This window comes from Apium graveolens, chromosome 6 (genome assembly GCF_009905375.1).
Source record: "Apium graveolens cultivar Ventura chromosome 6, ASM990537v1, whole genome shotgun sequence".
In the NCBI taxonomy this organism is placed as follows: domain Eukaryota; kingdom Viridiplantae; phylum Streptophyta; class Magnoliopsida; order Apiales; family Apiaceae; genus Apium; species Apium graveolens.
In genome coordinates this window covers 147,833,743-147,851,318 of record NC_133652.1, presented here as the reverse complement: position 1 = coordinate 147,851,318, position 17,576 = coordinate 147,833,743, and the positions used below count along the sequence as shown (strand labels likewise).

Sequence of the window (17,576 nt, the reverse complement as noted above, 5' to 3'; positions counted from 1 at the left end):
CTTCGGTCTCTCCCAATTCATCACCACCTCAATCTTTTCAGGATCTACTCTAATTCCCTCACTTCCAACAATATGTCCTAGGAATCTTACTTCGGTTAACCAAAACTCACATTTCGAGAACTTGGCATACAATCTCTCCTTTCGCAATACTTCCAAAGCTATTCTTAGATGTTGTGCGTGATCAGCTTCTGTCTTTGAGTATACTAAAATGTTATCGATGAAAACTATGACAAACTTGTCCAAGTACTCCTTGAATACACGATTGATTAAATCCATGAAAGCAGTCGGTGCATTCGTCAACCCAAAAGCCATAACGAGAAATTCGTAATGTCCATATCTTGTTCGAAAAGCTGTTTTCGGTATATCCTCAGACTTAATCTTCAATTGGTGGTATCCCGATCGCAGATCAATCTTTGAAAAATAAGAGGCTCCTTTGAGTTGGTCAAACAGATCATCAATCATAGGCAAAGGGTATATATTCTTAATCGTCAACTTGTTCAATTCTCGATAATTTATACAAAGTCTCATGCTTCCGTTCTTTTTCTTCACAAACAAAACTGGCGCGCCCCACGGTGAAACACTTGGTCTTATAAATCCCTTGTCTAGTAATTCTTGTAGTTGCTTTGCTAATTCCTTCATCTCCGTTGGTGCCATCCTATATGGAGCTTTCGAAACAGGTTCGGTGCCGGGTGCAAGATCTATTGTAAACTTAATTTGTATGTCCGTGGGTAAGCCATGAAGCTCTTCAGGAAAAATGTGTAGGAAATCTCTCACTACTGGAATGTCTTCCGAATTGGTAACTTCTCTATCTTATCGACTACATATGCCAAATACGCCTCGCATCCTTTCCGAATCAACTTCTTTGCTTGCATCGAGGTGAGAAATGTCTAAGTTTGCCTTTGGCCCTTAAATGTCTCTTTATTTCCTTGCGGTGTACTTAATACTACCCTTTTATCCTTACAGTCGATTTGAGCACTGAAACTTGTCAGCCAATCCATCCCTAAGATCACGTCAAATTCTCCTATTTGGAAAGGAATAAGGTTCGCAGGAAAAATGTGTCCGGCTATCACTATTGCACAATGAGGGCAAATATGATTTACAGATACTTTATCTTGATTAGCTAAGATAATGGATAAAGGTTTATGCATCAATTGTGTTTCACAATTCGACTTATCAACAAAAGACTTTGAAATAAATGATCTGGTGGCTCCCGAATCAATCAATACTTTAGCACTAGTGGCATTCACAGAAAGCGTACCTGACACCACATCGGAACTTTGAATTGCATCCTTCACGTTTATATTGAAAGTTCTCGCTTGAGCTGGATAAGTCAAAGCTGGATGATTTGAAGATGATGCTATCTGAGGTTGATTGAAAGACATTGGGAATGATGAGGCTGGTATAGGAGCTGCTTGATTCACAGGGTAGGGTACAGCGGTCATTTACAGCAATTGATTGTTACCCACTCCTTTACACTCTCGTGACACATGTCATGCTTTCCCACACTTATAACACGTGATGTTGGCCTTCTGATTCTTACATTCATGAGCATAATGGCCATTTGTATGACCCTTGAAACAAACTACATTCGCCTTATTATAGATTCCCATATGTTTCCTATTATAAATCTTACATTCCGGAAATGATCCTTGCGGGGGTTTCGGTCGACTAGATAACTGAGATCTCGTTTCTTGTGATTTATTTCAAAATTCTCTCTTCTTGAAGTTCTCGGGTCCACTTTGAGGCTTAAACCTTTGATTAGTTCTCTGATTCTGACCCATGTAACTTGAGCCTTCTTCTCCCATTTCAAATTTTCTTTTCTTGTTTCCTTTCTCCTTTTGATTCTGCTCACTCTTGCCTTCGATTACCATCGTTTTTTGAACCACTTCAGCATAAGTAGTCAACTCAAAAGCTGCCACACGACTTCTTATCCAAGGCTTCAATCCCTGTTGGAACCTTTTTGCCCTTTTCTCTTCAGAATCAACATACTCTCCCATAAACCTAGAAAGTTCTATAAACTTCTTCTCATATTCTCCAACTGTCATATTATCTTGCTTCAACTCAAAGAATTTCATCTCCATTTGTGTTTGCATATAACGAGGAAAATACTTATCCAAGAACATTCTCTTAAACCTATCCCAAGTAATAACTTCAGCAGCTTCTAAAGCTTTTGTTGTCTCCCACCAATAGTTTGATTTGCCTTTAAGAAAATAAGTGGCATACTCCACCTTCTGATTATCTCCAACATTTGTTAAGGTAAAAGCCTTTTCCATCTCCTTGAGTCAAGCATGAGCTTTTACTGGGTCTCGAGTTCTTCTAAATTCTGGGGGTTTTACAGATTAGAATGTTTTGAAAGTAGTGACGTTTGCTGGGGTTGGTTGAGGTGGTTGCATTTGTTGAAGAAATTGTTGATGTTGGGCTATAGTAGCAGTTTGTTGGCGCACCAATTCCATAAGTTGTGCTATATCGGGGTTTTGGTTTTCTCCTTCATTTTCTTGGTTAAATATAGGTCTTCCTTGGGCTCTTCTAAGTGCCATTTTCTGAAATAAGAGTTATACAGTTTAAGTGATGCATAAATTAGGGTATTATTTGCATTCAGCATGGTATACATTTTTTAATACAACAATAAAGGTGATGCATGGTTATGAGCAAGAATTTATAAGAACAAATATAGGAATCAAGGAAAATGCATAGCTGAATTCAACATGGTTCAAGTCGAAAGGTACGAATCACAAGGTACAAATATGAATACAGATCCGAATTAAAATAGTATGAGAGTCTAGAACGGAAACAAAGAACATGGTAAATAAAAGGAACAGCTTAATCCAAGCAACTAATGGTCAAGTCCCCTAGAACTCATCCTAAGCCTCCCCCTCGGATTCATCCTCGGGTTCCTCCTCGGACTCCTCCTCACGGGTCCTTGCGACATCAGGGGTAGTGTCCTCACGTTGCATCTTGACCACTCTCCCAAGCTCATCCACTATCATCTGCACAGTAATCTGACTGGTCCGGTCGTGATGCACAAGCATCTCCTCCAATCTTGATGTGGCCACCTGGATCAATGATTCGAGCCTCGAAATGGTTTTCGCCTTAGGTCCGCTACCTATCTCTTGCTTACTTGCATAGAGCTCTTCAAGATGTTCCATCAGCCTGACATACTTTCCTTGGAGAAAGTCATGATGCATCCTTAAGTCAGCATTGACAGAGAAAACAATTATGTCACTCGACAGAATCGAAGATGATGAGTGCGCACATTGCTGCCAAGTAATATATATATATACAAAGGTTAGATACGGTTTACTCGAATATCACGCATTAGTACTCCCAATATTATATTATATACTCATACTTCCTATAGTCCTAATTGGGTTGTCCAGGGACTCTAAACCTAGGCTCTAATACCAAACCTGTCACACCCCAAACCAATAACACACACACACTAAATAAATGCGAACCATAATTATTTAAAAACTTATAAGTCTAAAAGATGATAATAATACGATTACAGACCCGACCAAAATAATAGCAATCCCGAGATCTTTACAAGTTCAAGGTTTGGAACAGCCCTTCTATCTAATACCATAATTACATGGTGGCGGATATTGCCTATATATATTCTACCTGCGCCCTCAAATGGTCTTTACCCTTCCTACCGGTTGACTTACGGGTGGTCTGCTTGGTACGAACCATGATTGCTAGCTGTAGAACAGGGTTAAATACAAGAAAATGAGCTAATACACTGAGCAAGTACTAACAGTTCTATTGTACAATGCAATATCTCAAAATCACGAGTTCATAATTCAAGAGGTTATAGATGCTTAAGAAAAATGACAATAAGAAACATGAAGTTATAATATAAGAGCACGGTAGAATCATAACAATCGAAATATGGCATATGATATCATGGCATCAGGCAATCATGTTATAAATATCAAATCATTAAAATCATTTTAGGACGCTACGGATTACAACCGGTGATCATCCGCGTAGTAATCCCGAACCGCACTGGGTTCTCAAATATAATGGGAACCCTAGGCTATATGTGAGTCTATCAATAACGTGAAAAGGACTTGCGTCTGGGTCCGATCCCCTAAGATAAGAAAACATTTTATTTTTAATGATTTATAACATGGATGCCGGGAAAGATTTGGTATCATTTTAATGGAATTGTAACAAGAGAATTCAAGTTCACTAATGAGGTTCGCTTTAGGGAATTTGATAGAGAGTTTAGTATTCACGGTCTAGTGGATAGGGAATGTTTTGAGGGTAAGGTACTAACAAGATCATGAGATATTAATGGAAGTATTCGAATTAATTAATGACATGGTGATTATTACAACTAAGCATTCACGAAGGAAGTATATAGACTTGCAACAATTATAAGTATAAGGAGGTAGTAACTTTCCAACAATTATAAGCATAAGAAAGTAGTAACTTGCCAACAATTATAAGAATAAGAAAGTAGTAACTTTCCAACCATTATAAGCATAAGAAAGTAATAATTTGCCAACAATTATAAGCATAAGAAAGTAGTAACTTCCCAACAATTATAAGCATAAGAAAGTAATAACTTTCAAACAATTATAAGCATAATAAAGTAGAAATTTTCCTTCCAATAGTTCTAAGATTATTCGATCTTGATGACACGAGTCTTCCCCTTCGCTTCGGAACCTACACATTATATTAACTTCATTACTATTCACCCTTTTACACCTCATACACCTATAAGCTCCTAGACTCACTATTAACTTTATCATAACTATTATTACACAAGAAATTATAATTATATGAATACACATAACTTAATCGAATGCAATTCAAGTAATCTATATAGTCACATAATCACATAACGGCATGACATATACTACTAGTTATTTATACTATAATATCACCTAAATACCTAAGCACATAAGAAAGTAACACATAAGAACTATTATTGACCTTAACTTAACCCTAAAGATGATGTGCAACACTCGGACTCTGCACCTCTAAGTCCCAAATACAACGAATACCACTAAAGCTTCCTAATGCCACTTGAAAGGTGCTCTCGGGTTTCTTGGTGGAAATGGGGTGTCTCCACCTTGGGCCTTCACTCCAATTCACTTCCTACAGGTTTCTAAGACTCTAAAATAACTTCTAAAGTTGGTGAGACTCAAAGGCCTCACTCTTACAGGCTTACAAAAATCAATACTCACACTAAGGGTCCTACCAGCACCAGTTTGCACGTCCTGTGCTCCTTGGCCGAAATATCAACTTCTACCTGGGGCATTCTAACAAAACAAATTCTCATGGATTCTTAAGACCTAAAGCTATCTCTCAAACTTATATTCAGGATAAGGCCTCAGGTGGGCCTCTCTAGGCCTCTGCCCAAAGTTGACACTATCCAGCCTCCCTCGCAAACACTCTACTCTGTTTTTACTTACATAAAACTCACTTTTCTCACTCAATTTTTAATTCTAATGGTTTTTTAAGCTTCCTAAGGATGTATTACACTTAATTAAGCCAAGGCCCCATAAAGGCCTAGTCTATGACATGGTTAAAGTCGACCAAAATTCAAGCTTACGCAATTCTACCCTGTTCTGAGTTACTCTCGGAAATATGTGTGTGCACCTACCTAAATGCAAGTTTTTCAACGAATCAAAGCCACTGAACTCAAGTAAAACTCAATTCCTAACTCCAGTAAACTCAGGCCTAGCAAGGCCTTACCAAAACTCACCTAAAACAACCTATATTTATGGTAAAAAAATTCTACTACAAAGTGCCTAGTGTACCTCCTTCCACCTTAACTCCCATATCAACACCAAAACCAACATGCAAGCCCACAAATCTATCCTACATTGTACACAACCCTATTAACTATCATTCTATGGAAAATTAGAGCATAAACCTAGCCATAAAATCCATTTACCGAGGCAAAAACAGAGAGCATAGCAGAGCAGATTTTACTTATGAAATTTTAAGCAAATATTCGAACCAAAAACACATGGTATCAATTTGATGGCTACAAAATTTGATCATAACTCATCAAGGCACATAGCATAATAGCATTTTAGAGCAAGAACCGTGGCATGCATTGCATAAAAACTCAAATTTAGATCGCATAGCACATTTATCCGACATACTACTTATTCTACAATATGCAAGTATAACTTCAACTTTTTAACGTAAAAATCATGGCATGCAAGGATGGAAACTTTGTAAAATACATCTTATAAGATCATAAATTCTTTTAAAAGTCACATGCAAAGTCTCTTTCTTCTTGAAAACAAACAAAACTATCACACAAACAACAAAAATCCATTCGGCTCCTCGGGAGTCATTGCCGAATGCTTGAGGCCAAGATTATGGCTTGAAAATGGAAGCAAAACACTTCATCAAGACCATTTCTTGCTCAAGTTTTATGAGCCACATTAGGTTCAACTCTAGATTCACAATAATCAAAGTTAAACCCTTGGCTTTAGCCACATGCAACTAAGAAACTAACCTTAAATAAAGATGTAACACTAGGTATAAATGTCCCTTGCTTAGATGAGTTGAAAGTTGTTAAGAAAAAGAAGAAATAATGAAGAAAAATGAGAGGGATGGGGAGGGTTTAGGTTCGGCCGAGAGAGGGTAGGGAGAAGAGAGAGTGGAGTGACGTATTGGTGGATAAGAAAATGATGTGAAAATGAGTGCTTTACTTGGTTTTTGTCTCACCAAATGGTAGTGGAGTTTGAGTTTACTATTTTATCCTTCATCCACTAATAACAAGCTTTTGCATACAAGGTTTTATTGGTCATTTGTTTGGTCAAATGGAGTTAGTGGAGGGTGAAAGGACAGTCTTACCTTTGATCTCTATTTAGGAGGAAGTTGCATGCAAGGGCACACTGTTAATTCAATAATTCTTAAAAGTATAATTAAAAAGAATGTGTTTTAATAATTAAAATATAAATCCATAAGTCACAAAATGAATACCATAAATACTATGAGATTTTAGAAGTTTAATAAAATTATTTTCAAAAATTTCGAACCAAAATTTTATATTAAAAGAATTTTTCTAACATTATCACACTAATAAATAATTCATGTAAAATATAATTTAACACATTAAAAATCACACAAGCAATTACAAATAAATTGACTCTACTCCACAATATTAGAATAAAATTTATCCGTCTATTCGCACCTCATACAAATATCATTATATCGCATGAATCTCAATTATTACTTAATCCCGTAGTAGCAACTAATCATATCGCGCTACTTATTTAATCGCGTAACGAAAATCTTACTCGCGTACAAAAGCTATACGCTTAAAAATATTCCAGCAACATTCGCAACGCCATACGACAAAATTATACGCATTATATAATAAATCCAAATAGTCGGCCTTATAACACAGAATATTTATAAATATACACATCGCATTTATAAAACAACTCAAATATTTACTGGGTGTCACAAAATCGATCAGGAAAACGTTATCTATAACATGGTATCATCAAAACACAGGAATCATGAAGTTTTAGATTTTCCGAAAAATTGAAGAATTAATTTGAATTATGAAAAATAATTCAAATTTTGAAGTTGGTTATGCACCAAATCCGATGCGTGTTTTGGGAAGGTGGTGATGAGTGCTTCGATTTGGTTACAAGAGCATTTCAAACGGAGTCCGGTAACGCCTCCAAATTTCAGTTTGATTCTCAAGATCACGAAGAACACAAAGAACATTCAAGAACTTAATCCAAAAATCAAACAGCCTTTTGAGCATGTTATGGAATTTAAAATTCAATATATTATATATGAAACTGAATGGCAGGAGATGCTCTACAACATACAATCATCAAATCAGACAAACCAAATTGTTTACAAAAATTCATATTTTTACTAAATAATTCGAATTTTTGTAAAATTCATGGAAAAATACCTATGAAATCTGGGACATTATGGATGATTAAACTGGATTCTACGTGTCGAGAGCTTCGATTTGACTACTTATTCGTCGAAATTCGACTTCGGTAACACCTCCAAATCTTGGTTTGATTATGAAGAACACGAAGAACACTCATCGGTTTCTCTGGATAATTATGAAATTTTACAGTATGAAATGTTTTTCTTTATAAAATAAAATACGGTAAATGCTATTTATATTTATAAAATATAAATACTCGTTAGATCGTATTGGATCGAAAAATAAGTTACTTAGCCGCTAAGTAACTGCAAAAACGATCCAATTTGATACCCGTATTGGATAATTATCAAAACTGGGCTCCTTATAAAACACTTAATACGAAAATAATGTAATAATATCCCTTCTTTAAAGAATACGGGTTTTCTTGATCTATAAAATGACTATCGTATCGAAAATTTTGCGTTAGGACTCGTACGGGTCAAACCGTACTCCGGATTGAAAAAGTGAAAACACGGAAAATGTTCAGAATAATTAAATTAGGTTAGGAAGGAGTTTTCCGAGGAGTTTCCGATTGTAAAAACACAAAAACGGTTGAAGTTGGACAATTCCCGGTTTTATAAAATAGTTTTACAATTATTCAGAAAATAATTATTAAATCCATAATCCTTATAAAATCATATAACAATCCAAAAATTACCAGAAAAATATCAAAATTATCCATACTTTATTCTGGACATATTAAAATTAACATACTCATTTTTTATCACACATAAACATTTAAATATCAATATCAAGCATCAGATAATTCACCAAAATTCACATAATAATCACATAATAACTATTTATTGATAAAAATAATTGCACGCCATATCCCGGATATTATAAAAAATCTTCATAAATCAATCCAAATACACTAGGAACTTACTCAAAAGATTTGAATGCAAGATTGCTCAACTGCATCAACTCCTATGACCACTGTAACCAAGTTAGATTTAAATACTGGTTCTTCAGTAGACATAACTAACTACAGAGTTATGATTGGCTCACTCCTATATCTGACTACTAGTAGATGATATCATGTATGCTACATGTCTCTGTGCAAGGTTCCAAGCTGACCCTAGAGAACATCATCTATTAGCTGTGAAAAAAATTTCAAGTATCTCAAAGGCACCATGAATCTGGGATTATGGTATCCTAGAGATTCAGATCTTAAGCTAATTGGATATTCAGATATTGATTTTGCAGGATGCAAAATAGACAGGAAAAGTACTTCTAGAAGCTGCCAATTTATTGGAGGCAGATTGGTTTCTTGGTACAGCAAGAAACAAAAGTCAATTTCCACATCAACTGCAGAAGCAGAATACATTGCTACAGGAAGCTGTTGTGCTCAAATTCTATGGATGAAGAATCAGCTGCTGGATTATGGGTTAGACTATTCTTATATTCCTATATATTATGATAATCAAAGTGCTATTACAATGACAGGAAATCCAGTACAGCATTCAAGGACTAAGCACATCAGCATTCGATATCATTTCATAAGGAAACATGTGGAAGCTGGTATAGTGGAATTGGTCTTTGTTCCAACAGATCAGCAAGTAGCAGATATATTCACCAAGCCTCTATGTGAAGTCACATTCACAAGATTGGTGAATGAATTGGGAATGGTCAGGAAAATTCTCAAACTCTGATAATTAAGTCTGCTGATATTATTGAAGCATGGTATCTTATTATGTGTCAGTACTTGTTAGATACTGATTTTTGTGCTAAATGTTTGATTTCATGATAACATGCAAACTGTGCTAAATGATTTTACATAAAAATTGCATGTTAAACTACTGATTATGCTTATAAACTCTGTTATTAGTTAAACTTGTTTTGATTAATAGTTTATGTCAGTAGTTGATAAATCCTGATAGTAGTAATTAAGATACTGATAATGGTCAAACCATGATTGACTGTTATAATTCATTGATTATTTTGAATTTATTCAAAATAAATTATTAACAATATTTTTAATTAATCAGTGAGTGGAATATCTTTTAATTGCTAAAATGGGTTAGCTACTGATGCAAGTATCCGTTGATACTTGAGTATTTACTTTGAGAATATGAATATGAAGAGAGAGATTACTTTTTGCTTGCCTAGATACGCATAATTGTATATGCTTATTATTTCTAATTATTACATTGTCAATCAAAGAGTCTCTTTATTTTCTACTTTCTTTTCTATAAATACAACCCTTCACTTTCAAAGCTTCTCATTATCTTTTCACTCACAAACATAATCTTCATTACCAAACTATGGTCATCTTTTCTCTTTTACATGGAGTCTATTGTCTAGTAGCAAATCCTGATTAGGGGAGATTGTATTTTTACATTGGTCAACTCAGAGCAGTCTTTCATGGCCAAGATTATCATCATTCTGAGATTTCTCAGTCGATTCTTGATCGACTGAATTCAGATGACACTGAGTCCCTTCATCTCTTTAAACTAGACACTCAGTTTGAAGAAATGAGACGCACTGATGTGGCTGCACAAAGGCGTCTTGAGGAAGAACAACGCCTCCTAGTATGGTTGGCATTGCAAGAGAATATCATTTCTCTTGCAGGTTCAACGTCACGAATCTTCCATCGGAAGACATTGAAGAAACTGGAAGAAGAAAAGAAGAAGAAGCTAGAATAAATAGATTGTTTAGGGTTTTATTTTTAAAATTCTATGAAAATCTTGTATTCTACTACTTAATTAATGAATAAATATATATATTATCTTCTTTCGCTTCATTAAATAACTTCTTGATTACTTTATTGTATGTTGTTAGTCGCTAAATATGCGCTAAAATACACGCAAGTATACGCGTTCGCAAGTAGTATAAAATTAGATCAAATTCGTTCCCATAGAGACTCTTTGGTTAATTTAAGAATATGCACCTATGCAACAATGATATAGTTATTATCCAATCCTAAGACGATTAACAATTTGAGGTTCTCTTAAATAACTTAAGCTAACAATTATAACTAAGAGAATAAGAATGGTTGAATTAATATATATGACAAACATGGGATTCTAACTTCATTAAATACTTCATTCAATAGCCTTTTCGTTCTTAACCTTAGCATGTAATGGTGATGACACTAATCTGATAACAAGAAACTGATAAATGCCAACTTTCGTTGCACGAGTACCATACTACCAGACATTCACAAAAGAGATAGAAGCTGAATAGATACCAATTATATTGAGACCCTATATGTCTATAGAATTTGACAACATAACGGTTTAATGCACAAGTTATCTATGGTGATTACATAGGGCAAGTAAGATGGTTAAAATTACCTACAAATCATGCATAATAATAACATATAAAACTATGCTAGCATGGCAAGTTCTACACCCTTAAATTCACTTTCGCTTCATTAAGAATTAACACACTATCTTATAAATTCGCGACGCTCATAAGACGAATAAGCACAACCAATACTATGTTATCATATAATCACCACACACTAAGGCATCGAAATAAATCAACTAAAGAAATCCATAAATAAATCTGTTAGAAACCCACGATAACGATTAGCCCATAATCGGACTCATCATCAACGTGGGTTCCGATGAAAGCATGGTATAATAAACGTAGTCTTTATAAATGAATAATAAACAAAGTATGAAACAAGAGTATAGGTTCAAGAATAAGAAAACTAGCATCCAACGTTATAACTTAAACAAAGAATCACAAGTTAAAACTAGATCTTCTTCGCCTTGGTTGAATTATGCTAAAACGGTCTTCTTACGCCTTCTCCTTGTGCTCTAGTATGTCTCTTTATAAAAAACAAGCTTATTTATATATATAGCAGCCCCATACAGAGTAGAAGTCTTCTGGATCAAAAGCCCAATAGAATCAGGATTTTTTTTCTCAACCCGGCGCGGGCGCGCGCTATCACAGCGCGGGCGCGCTGAGCTTCTGGACTTTGGGCGTGGCCGCACGCTATCATAGCGCAGGCGCACTGACCTCCTGATTAAAATTCTGACTTCTTCATTTTTCCTTGCTGATTTGAGCCAGTTTTCCACAAGCTTTTATTCTAACACATTCCTAACACCAAATTAGCACCAAAACAATGCTAATTCACCTGGATAATGCCTGAAAATGCAAAAACACTATAAAACACATTAAAACACCAACAACTTGAGTACAAATACACCAATTCAAAGCTTTACGAAGCGTAATAAAGTGTTATAAATGCCACTCAACATACCCCCAAACTTGAATCGATGTTTGTCCTCATACGTAAACAGAGTCAAAGAACAAGGAATAGTAATGCATGAATGCAACGATCCCCATAGAATAACTAAACCAATCAATAAGCAACATCTCAACAAATGCAGTTATTCACATAAAGATCAATCAAACCATATAAATCAATTTACAAACCAGAGGCGTGCGTGTGTGCAACTGCTTACAGATATATTATCGCAACTAGATCAATAATCATGATTCACTACTCATCAAAGCAATCGCAAGTTTATAAATAAAATAAAAGCTAGACTCAAACTAAATCTTAACACTTCAATTCTTATATTGGATCGTTACATGGATTCATTCTATTATTCTCAACAAAACAACACAATTATGCTTATTTGACCGTGCAATGAGTGAGGTCCACAAAAGACTTATACAATAGTACCCATGTAGCGAGCGTTAGGTTAGCGGATCCCAGACTATAAAAGCCTTAGGTCACTAGGCAGAAAGTCCCCTAAGAACTTAATAACTCGAGTACTAAAGAGCCCACTCGTGATCAATTATGCGTAACACAATTTTTTTCTTTTATTTTTCTTTTTCTTCTTTTTTTTTCAAATTTCTGAACGAGTGCGTTTCGCTCCTCTCGCTCAACCCGAAACTACTCATATAAATATAAGCCGGCTACTAGCCATTTGACACTTAGCTACACAACTAGCAATGAAATCCAACCTTCTCTAATTTTTTTAAATATCCATGTTAATTTATTATTAAGAGAATATCCTAAATTCTAAATATAAACAAGCGATTAAACCTCAAAAAACAAACAAACCATGATCATGATCTAGCACTCAAGCAACCTATAAGACTTAGTGAAATACAATTGTCTCTATCATGCAAATCCATTCGATAAGACTTAACATCACTAAATACGACATCACTACACTAGCATCAATATCACAAGTCAATCGGAAAAATCATCTAAGGGGTCATGATATAATGCAAATGCATGAAACTATATGAACAACTATCATAAAAACTACCAAAAAAAAACTACTACATGGCAAATATGCAACTATATGCACTAAACTATCATGAATATGCAAACTATATGTAACTCAAACAAAACATATTCCTTCAACTACTACCCCCAAACTTAAAATATTCACTATACTCAATGAAGGTAATAGTAAGGAATCAGGCATACCTACTCCGAATCAGGATCATCACCCTCAATGGGTGGAGTGTCAGGCGTGTCTGGAGGTGGATTCACGGAGTCCTCACCAAATATTGGCCACTGGATGTCAATACCGGTGACTTTGAATGCAGTCCCAAGTGCCTAGGTGAGATCACGTGCAAAGCTGCTATGGATGTCATGCATAACATCCATCCTCCGCACTAGACGCCTATACTGCGTCGAACTCAAACCAGCTCCAACATCAGCTCATTCCTCCTCCAGCTCCTGCTGCTGTGATGGACCAGCTTCTACACCCAACTCAGCTCTCCAAGCCGCTTTGCTTGCCTGCTGCGTACCACCAGCATATGACTGAGGAGCTGGACGTCATCCTGGAAGATGATCATAAGAATAACCAAGCCCCTTAGGATCGGGAATCCCACCATACCACTCAGTCATGCTCGACAGCGTAGAACTATCGATAGGAGCAGTGGAAAGCTGTAATTGCTCATGTGCGGGCCAATGAACACCAACTGCCATGCATAACTTCGTCACAACGGACGCATAGGGTATCGAACCCGTAGTTCCTCCTCTCAAGAACCTCAAAATACCCTGGTAAATAACCATCCCCAAATCAATATAATCGCTCTGAAGAATACCCCACAACAGATGAGCACGCTTCACCGTAATCTCATATACATGGGATGATGGCGTAATGTTAGCACAGATAAAGGAGTTCCATGCACGTTGTTAGGTCTTGAATTATCGTAGAAGGGGGGTTGAATACAGTAATCACTAAATTAAAAATTCTTTCGAATATTTAGCGGATATAAGATTTAGTGCTCGGTTAGTGGTTTCGTGTTCTTGAGGTGAATAGTGTTTGGATTAATAAAACGAGGAACACAAGATATTAGGGGAAGTATATAATCATATATAAATCCTCGAGGGGTGTTGTTACACTCCGGTAAATAAATTAACCGGCTACAATCTAAGAACAACAAAGTTCCTAGCTACTACAAAGATTTACAAATCATATCATATACAATGATCTAGCTTTTGTTTGTCTAAGGATTTAATTACTGGGTAACGATTATAATGCCCCTATGAATATACAAGAGTTAAATCGGGCATTATAACGTTACTCCGATGAGAAGTTAAACGGATATCCAAGGTGTAACACCCCCAAATCCGGGGTAGGAATCTGGGTCGTCACATATCCATCCAATCCTTTGTCACCTGTGTTAATCCCCATGATCCAACAAAACCACATCATAGACCCCAATCCTTCACACATACAAGTTATAATCTTAGAAACAATACATAACCAATAACATATGTTATTACACATCAAATACACTTTCCAGGATCTCACACTATTACTCATTACTCATAACCTCTACATGAAGTTATGAATATTTCTAACTCGAACAACATCTTATCTGCATACTCTGGTCCACCTGAGCAAAGCTGTAAAAAGTTTGTGGGCAGTCTACGTATTCTCCACGCAATTGCCTTCTCTCCAGCATACTGGCTATCTATTATGATATGATATATAAAAGCAAGAGTGAGCACTATGGCTCAGCAAGGTACATATATATTTATATGTATACACATATATATATATAACAATAAATGTACTTCATATTTTTCAAAGATTTCTGAAAACATATATGCTTGTCAAACTTGTAATATTCTCAAAATCAACTGTAACATTATATCCACTTTATACTTGTATTCATCTCTTTTTCAAACTTCAAGATTTTACTCGAACCAGTATTATAAACTGGATTTGATATTCACATCATGTATCTCATGATTTAAAACTCAGCCTTATCGGCCTTCTGTTGTAGATTGCACAACAATTTTCCAAAATGGAAGAAAGGGACTATACTGGAATAAACCACGTACCGGTGATCAGCCGAGTACGAAATTTTCTCTACTAGTAGAAGGAATACAAACCTAGCCGCCTTTGGGCTTATCAAGACACTAGAAGGTGGTTGCCCATTGCCATGCAAGTCTGAAAGTCAATGGTCACATAGACCATATAACCGTACACTGCGCCACTCCGCGCCTGGTCACTGCCCTATACCTCTCTGTGTCGGGCAGGCCACATTCCAGTCCCAAAACAATGTTAGCTTTTGTTTTAAAAAATCCTTTTTGACGGAATAGATCGCTTAGAGTTGATCTTTAATCAGATGATTTATTTTTCAACTTTTAATTCAATCGATCCTTGGGAGTTGTCGGAGTTTTGACTAGAAATCATTTTCAAATCCCTAACTATAGTAGGGTGATACATTTATTGACTTCTTGTTTTTTACTGAGCGAAGAAGCAAAACTCTTATGCTTCTAGACCAAGTTCCCCAAGGTTTTGATAAGTTTCAATTGATTGATCCCTTCATTGAGGTTTGAATAATTTAGAAAGTACCTTCGGGAACTACGTCTATTTTTAAATAATTTTTAGGAGTCCGGAAAAATATTTTTATTAAATATTTAGAGTTTCAGAATATTTTAGATAAGGTTTAATTAATTAATAAACCTTAAATAAATAGTTAAGACAGGATTTAATACCCTATAAATACCTTTTAATAGTTAAATACTTTTTAAGTAAAGTGAAATGATTTATAATCTATTCAATGAATTTTTAAATACTCTATGGATATTTAATAATCCTTTAAATATTATTTTACATAATAAATAATCAAATAAGGATATCCCTTAAATGAATATTCAAATACTTATTAAAGATATTGATTCAAATTAAATCTCAAACGTTCGCTCGAGATATATCTCACGCGAACTTACTTTGTTAATAAAATCGAAATATCTCACATCTGGCTAATCCCCGAATTAAATCATTATTAAAAATATCTCCGACTCCCACTATAATGTATTATCTCGGAAATAAATTCCACCTTCTCATACTTGTATGGAATGAAATTATATTTCATAAACAAACGCACATTATAGGCGTATTGAAATCATAGATAAGCATATATCATTCGTTTATTTAAAACAGTAAAGCAAAACATCATAATCACAACAGTATTTAAAGCATGGATATCATAAGATAAGATTTCGAAAACTTACCTTATGTCCAAGCTCTACCTTGATGTATCCCTCTCGGTCTTGGAACCTCTACCAAGACATAATATAACCTCGGTTAGTCGGGTTAACCAATGATCGACTTATTCTAAGTAGACTCACTCTACCCGATCTTCACTCTCTCAGGTTCATTTAACTTATGACATCTCACACCTCGTTACTGTCCATTTAAAATATCGTTCGACACACCTATGTGTTCTTCTTACAGTCCTTAACAACTCTCGTGTTTTGATCATCTCCAAATTATATTATTAACTTGGCAAAAATGGGCGGTCAAAGTAGTACTTCCATAGTTGACTTTTCATTGAATTACTATTACGCAACTTGCACGCTAGCATTTTTAATAAATCGAAAAATTAAGATTTAAATGCGAAACCACCTCAAGGACTTCTTGAGAGTTTTTAATAATTATCACAAAAGTTTCGATTTGAAAATATGAATTTAAATAGGTGAAAACATTTCCAAAGTTCGGTCGACTATGGAGTTCTACTATTCGCGCTAGTTTTACTAAAACGCTCATAACACACAAACCGTTAAATCAATCGACACACCGTCTTTGCGTGAATGATCTAGATGACTTCTACTTTTTAATCAAAAACAAACTCTGTTTTTTTAGAAAACAAATTTCCCAGATTTAATCAAAACAGGGCAGTAGCTAGGCAGTGGCTACGCGTCGTGTAACATTACCGCGCGACTTTGGTTCCAACATTTTTATAAAATTGGAAAATTAATATTTTAATGAAATTCTTTTTGGGTCTTCTTCCTTACTGTAATATCCATTTACCATGATTTTCCATAGTCAAATTATAATTTGTAGGGTTCCAAAATCATCACACAACTCCACAATCCGTAACCGTGTTCTCACATAAATGCTTTTCACTAAATCGGCCATAACTCATAAACCGTAAATCGCCTCGTGACGTTATTTATATGTACCGAAACTAAAAAACAATATCTAGATTTTTATGTCATGGTTCACACTTTACAGATTATTTCATGGCCGAATTCTCTGCACAAACCAGAACATGTGCAACAAGTCCACTACTTAACAACCACAACAAGATCTTGCCATTTCCACTACTTGTAACCAACATCAACACATATTATCTTCAAGATTCACTCATCTACTCATTATTTACATCATCTAGTGTAACATCCAAGAACCACATCTCATAA

At 35.3% G+C, this 17,576-nt stretch overlaps 2 protein-coding genes across 2 annotated transcripts; both read right to left on the bottom strand.

Moving 5' to 3' along the window:
* Nucleotides 1-887: 887 nt before the first annotated feature.
* Nucleotides 888-1,442, bottom strand: LOC141665521 (uncharacterized). Its single transcript, XM_074471506.1, has one exon. The coding sequence runs from the start codon at nucleotides 1,440-1,442 to the stop codon at nucleotides 888-890; it is 555 nt and encodes a 184-aa protein (XP_074327607.1).
* A 261-nt stretch (nucleotides 1,443-1,703) lies between these two features.
* Nucleotides 1,704-2,273, bottom strand: LOC141665520 (uncharacterized). Its single transcript, XM_074471505.1, has one exon. It carries the CDS (start codon nucleotides 2,271-2,273, stop codon nucleotides 1,704-1,706), a length of 570 nt encoding a protein of 189 aa, XP_074327606.1.
* Nucleotides 2,274-17,576: the final 15,303 nt, after the last annotated feature.